The sequence below is a fragment of the Dipodomys ordii genome, unplaced genomic scaffold (assembly GCF_000151885.1).
Source record: "Dipodomys ordii isolate 6190 unplaced genomic scaffold, Dord_2.0 Scaffold234, whole genome shotgun sequence".
NCBI classification, from domain to species: Eukaryota; Metazoa; Chordata; class Mammalia; order Rodentia; family Heteromyidae; genus Dipodomys; species Dipodomys ordii.
In genome coordinates this window covers 853,784-859,850 of record NW_012267450.1, presented here as the reverse complement: position 1 = coordinate 859,850, position 6,067 = coordinate 853,784, and the positions used below count along the sequence as shown (strand labels likewise).

At 37.0% G+C, this 6,067-nt stretch overlaps 1 protein-coding gene across 2 annotated transcripts in view; it reads right to left on the bottom strand.

Moving 5' to 3' along the window:
• Positions 1 to 2,178: 2,178 nt before the first annotated feature.
• Positions 2,179 to 6,067, bottom strand: part of Vstm2a (V-set and transmembrane domain containing 2A) — a 29,479-nt gene continuing 25,590 nt past the window's right edge. Inside the window, exon 5 of one of the 2 annotated variants that reach the window (XM_013035972.1) lies at positions 2,179 to 2,267. In XM_013035972.1, coding sequence (XP_012891426.1) covers positions 2,179 to 2,267 — 89 coding nt within the window. Of the gene's footprint in view, positions 2,268 to 2,312; positions 2,390 to 6,067 lie in introns of those variants that run through there. The other variant, XM_013035973.1, reaches the window with a different exon arrangement.

Here is a 6,067-nt window from a genome sequence, read left to right as displayed (position 1 = left end):
GATTGTCATGACTAACTACAAAGTTATAGTCCCAAAGGTCTAGGAGGTAAAAACTCTCAAAGATCTCCTTAATGTAAAATAGTTCCAATATTTAAGGTTCAATATTAGTTTTTTGAGTTTGGAGCTAACAGATTTTGCTAAGTTCTTTCTCAAAGTGCTTAGTGACATGGACTTTCAGCAACATAGTGACAAATCTTTATTATTTTGGATGCTGATACAATGAATCCAGTAAGTCTTCTTCCAAAACTAGCTAGCACATATTCTTTCATGACAAACATGTGTACATCATTGATAAAGGTACAAATCTGTCTTGTATTAGACTTGACTAATTTCATTATCTGGACCTCAAGTGAAATTATATTACATGATGGATTTTCCCAGCTTGGTGGAATTGTACCTTATATACTAATCTTCTACTCTATGTTTTAATGTGTGTAATCTTTAAAGTTCATATAGATTTAACAAATGATATTTAACTTGCTATAATTTTATGCTTCTTAAAACTTTGAAAAAATCATTTCTAGGTTAGCAAAATAGCGCAATCAAAACCTTTATTTTTTTCATCAGACTCAAATAATAAACCAAATGAATAGGGAACATGGCAAGGAAAGATTTAGCATGAAACATTATTTCTCAAAAGATAATGCTAAGAATATTATGAAAATATGCATAATGGCAGAAAGTCAATGCATTTACCTTTGAAAATCAGAGGTATTCATTACCTTCAAGCTTCAGTCTAGGACCTTAAGCTTGGGGTAGATGGTTGCCACAAGACAGAGGATCTTCTGGCTTTGTAATGAAAGGAAATGGAAGAATCTCTGGAAGGAAAACATGTCATTTCTTTCTCAAGGCATATCTATTCCATAGTGTAGGTGGAACACATTAATAATTCTTTCATTGCCAGAGTACAGAACATGTCCTAAATAAAATAGTCAAAATAAATGCAGAGTCCAAAATAAGAATGGAATATTTAGTCATAATTCATTTAGTGAAAGTTGAATATGTGTCTTCTTTAGTTAGAGATTTGCAGTCACCATGTTCATATTGTATTTAGCCAGGAACTTTACCCTCACTCACCTCTAGGGCAGAATTTCGAGATGTGACATTCTCTTATGGCCATAGAATAAGAACAACAGAGGAACAGTTTCAAGACCAGAGTATGCATTCTGCATTGTCTGGAACCTCAATAAATACCATACATAAATGAACATAGCAAATCCCAACAGAGCATATGCATGACAAAATTAATTCATTTATCAGAGACAGGTACAATTTTGAATATGCATTTTCCCAGAAGGGAGCAGAAGACAACAGAGGCCACCAGCAGCTGTCAAACCTGTGAGAGTCGAACAGTGAACTACAGAATTCATGTAATGCAAGAGTTACGAATGAAAAATAAATGCTTTATCCAAAAAAGCCAGTTGGTGGCCTAACAGATATTTTCATGTTTATATATCGAATGATAAAAACCAGCTTGCATGAGGGTCATAGTATATCTACCTCGAAGTTATATCACACATACTATAAGCAATTTACAGAATTTGTCGGGTTTGCATATACAGGAATTGCTCAATGACTTAAAATACATTGAAATATAGAACACTCAAAATGTAATGATATAAACCTCCCAGGATTGACAGGGATTGGCCGTAATCAGAACTTGCCACCATCAAACAAGAACAGTACTCAAAAAAAATAAGAAAAAAAATAATCCAAGAAAAAGGGAGTTTGTGTGTTCTCTTTTTGTATGAAGTGCTTTCTTTGATTATTCCTTATGTAAAGTAGTGTTCTCCTTATTGATGAGCAGTGCTGATAATTTTGTTCTTGCCTCCAGATGGGATTTTTCTTTGATGGTAGTTTATGCTCTCTAGGCTTTTGATCTCCATTTGGTTCCTCCAGACAATGGGTCCCTTAGTAGGAACTCCGTGGTATCCATAGTGAAAATTTATTTATGCCGGTGACTTTCAGGCCAATCCCTGAACAGTCAGTCAGATGATGATTCCGTTTGCAGAAAGGAAACAAAAAGTAAATCTTGCTATTAAAAAATGTCCCTAACACTTCACACTAACTTCTCTTGAAATAAAATATCAGTGATTTGCCAAAGAAAACATTATCAACAAAGCGTGTGATAGCTTCTTCCTTTATGCTTCCGGAAGCAGATGCTCCTTGTGTAGGTAACTAGAGTACAGAGGGTGCAGAATGGTGCTTGGAGTTTAGGGTCAACTTTGCTGTCCGCTCCGTAGATTTTACAGGCGATTTGCTCTTTGCTTTAAGAAGAGAAAGTGATATTGGAAAAAAGTCAGCACTTTAGATTAAAGCAAAGCACCCTTCACAAAGCCACAAACAAGAAGCAGGACAGAAAGTCCATGGCTTGTAGCTATCCTCGCACCTGCGGAAGAAGTTATAAGATATTCGCTCATCTTGAAGATTTCCAATGCTCCTTATTAGGCTGTTTTAAACACATACATATATTTATATATATTTAATTAGCTTGCCAGCTTGGCTCTGGTGCTCATGAATGTCTTGGCATGCACTGTAAATAACAACACATACAAAGTATTTCAGTCCCAGGAAGCTGGTGGTGTTTGCTTTCAAACAATGCCATCCCATAGTTGGGAACTCGGAAAGGAACAAACCCAGATGCTTTTCCTCAAAGAATCCTTGAGAGTCAACCCCTATATAACTGTATAGATCATGCCCTATTCAGTGGTTTCTATACTGGTACCTAAACACCACAGGCCCTGCAATCAGCATAAAATCTGAGGAAACCCTGAGACTTCAGACTTCTCAGAGGTGTGGAAAGTGTTTGAGGTGGGTAAGTATAGGTATGTCTCACCATGTCCTTTCAGTGTGAGATTTTTCTCAGCATTTCGTCCTTCAGATCTCAGGACGAATTGGTGCCATGAAGAATTGGAAATTCTTGGAAGAGCTCCAAGACTATTGAAAAGGGGGATTAAATGGTATTTGTCCATTTCTTTTGCTTCATCTATGTATTCAGCTTATAGCTATGAATGACATATTTAGTACCTTATTAGGAAAATTACTAAAATGCGATGAAGCCCAAGACATTTTTCTTTTTCCTGTTTTTTTCTTTTTAAATTGGAGATTGGTTATATAGATTTGAAAGAAAATAAAGATGGGAAAAGTCAATTGTGTCAATATTTCAACCAAACTATATTTGGCTTCATAGTGAAAACAATAACAAAAATAGCAGCAGAACCAGGCATAGTTGCTCACTCCTGTAATCCCAGTGCTCAGAAGGCTGAGAAAGGCAGATCACAAGTTTTAGGGCAGCCTTGGCTTTCCTAGTGAGACCCTGTGCCAAACAAATCAAATTTAAAGTGCTGAGACAGAATATTTACCAATCAAAAAGCCACTATACAGTAAATAATTGGGGCTTTACAATGGGCATTTATTTAGTGGATTCACATGGCTATTTTCTGGTAAATTTCTATTGGGTTGTATCGTTGGTTTGTCTTATTGGTAAGGGAGCTGTTTATGTAACACAGTATTTCTTCCTGGAGGCCTAAGGACTGGAGACTTTGAAGCCAGTGAGAATCTCTGAGGATTCTCCCATATTCAAGCTGGTGACAAGCTTCAGATACACAAATACCCTTCTGTCCACATGCAGCAATCATGCAAAGAAAACAAAACATGACCTATTCAGAACCATTAGCTATCTATAACTGTATTTGTGTTAGCTTTTGAAGAGGGTTTCTTTGGCAAGGATTGATTTGATTTGGTGTAAAAATAAACACAAAAACACAGTGACAAAGAAATTTTTGCATGGCTCCCTAAATAGCCATGGAAGTTAGCTTAATACAAAATGTGTAGCAAGGAAGTTAAAACACAATGCTGAAGGCAGCAATGCTCGGTCAGATATATTTTGTGAAATGGCAGTTTCCTTCCCATTGTGAGCATAATAGATGAGCTCTAATTTGCTGTGATTGCATTGTGTTTTATCTTGTCTCTTTCCTAGTTAATTGGTCAACATTTCTTAGGACATAAACCTTGTAGTATATTAAGGAAGCAGGTACTTCCATTTGGCTCAACATTTCCCATCATATGTCTAGCACGTGCAAGTTAAAGCATATTTGACAGTACGTGTTATACTGTTGAGAGTATTTTAAGGTCACTGAAAGTTTGAGCAGCATTGAGAAATACAATCAACCATACAACATAATATACCCTCCAAGATTACAATCTTTAATCCATCCTAGCATGCATCTACTAGCATATTTTAAATAAATGTAATCTATTCTGCAAGACAATCATAATTTTTTGTAACTAATCATAAATTGTAAAGCTACTCTATCTCCTCATCAAATCACCAGATCTTTTTCACATCTTTCAGTTTTGTATTTGTGTCTTGAGGGAAGAGTCATATTTCTTCCACATTGAAGTCTCCAAAACTTTTAGACAACAGTCAGATCTCACAACCTAAAATGCTATAATTTACCCTTTAACAAGTAATTACCATTACCATTGTCACTCAGATTTGTATTATTTACATACAATGTTACTGCTTACCAAATGTCCTATGGTCTATTAAATAGAGATAATAAAATTCTTTTTTGTGTGAAGAGAAAACTTAGGCACTCCTCATGCTCGAATCTCATTTTATACACGTAGAAACATTTCATTTTTGTGAGATAATTAGAGGCAAGATTGCTACCAGGTGTCCTGAGTTCTAATTTCTCCCGTTGCCACACAAATTGGAGATCCCAAAGAACATACTGATTTCTGCTTTCTAAAATGTGTAATAACTGTGTAATTTCATATTAGGAAGTCAGACTTTGCCATCGAGTAGGTTAACCTGTTTGATTTTTATCTGGTTTCACTTATTCTAAGTCAGGGCCATATAGTCAATCCACTGCTCCCCTAATCATCCATGTAAGCAACCACTGTTCTCTGATAACCTTAAATCCATTTGTGCCATCTGTCCAAGGGGTGGGCTTTCTCTTCTGTGAATGCCACAAGTATATTTTGGGTGTCTCCTCTTGGGGCCTTGACCTGGATTATTTTCTTTGTACTTTGTTAACATTGTGTTTTATCTCATCAATTACACAATCAGCTCATGAAAAGCAAAGACTGAATTTTCATAAGATCTTTTAAAACTAATTTATCAAAAACAAGGCTTTGAGTGTTTTAATCCCCTTCCCCTGCCCCCACAGAAAGTACCCTGTGAAGATAAAAGGGAGATGCAATTACCTTGATTAGCTGGGGGAAATGGGCAGAGAGCTTGCCTACACGGAGAGTAACCAAAAGACTTTTCATAGACTTAGAAGATCACGTTATGATGTTCCTCAGCTTGTCGTGAATCATGGTGAGGCTTGCTTGATTTTGTGTGTCTGACTTTCTTGTGTGTCATTGGAATATTCTGCCTGCCTTGGGCAAGGCAGAGGAGATACTTTCTCCATTGTGTAAAGGGAAGAGTCTAAGAAGTCTTAGAAGTGTGAGTAGGGTAGAATCTCAACCCCTCCTTCCATGACTGGAGATAGCATCACTTCCTCTGCTGTGCAAACAAGTAGGCATGTCTCAGGAGGGTGAATAATAAAAATCTGACCAAACAACAATTGGAAAAAGCCTCTAAGATGTGATCTCCACTGCCATCATTACTTCAAAAAATAACACAAATTTTGCTTTCATTTTCTTTTTTTTGGTCGGTTGTGGCACTTGTCCCTGAGCTCTTTTGGTGAAGACTAGCGGGTCTACCACTTTAAGCCACAGCTCCACTTCTAGTTTTTGAGTGGTTAATTGAAAAGAAGAATCTCAAGAGGACTTTTCTACCCAGGGTTGGCTTCAAAATGCAATCCTCAGATTTCAGCCTCCTGAGTAGCTAGGATTACAGGCGTGAGCCACTGGCGCCCACCTACTTACTTCTTAGTCAGGAGGCTTCCAAGGGTGTAACCACTTTGCACAACTAACTTAGAGCTTATCAAAATGAAAACCACAAAGCTGGAATATGTGTAATCAGGGAAGGAGTGTGGGGAGGAGGTAGACACTTGGAGAGAGGAAGGGTGAATGGGTACAGTCATCACATTCAATTGTAGATATGTGAAAATGG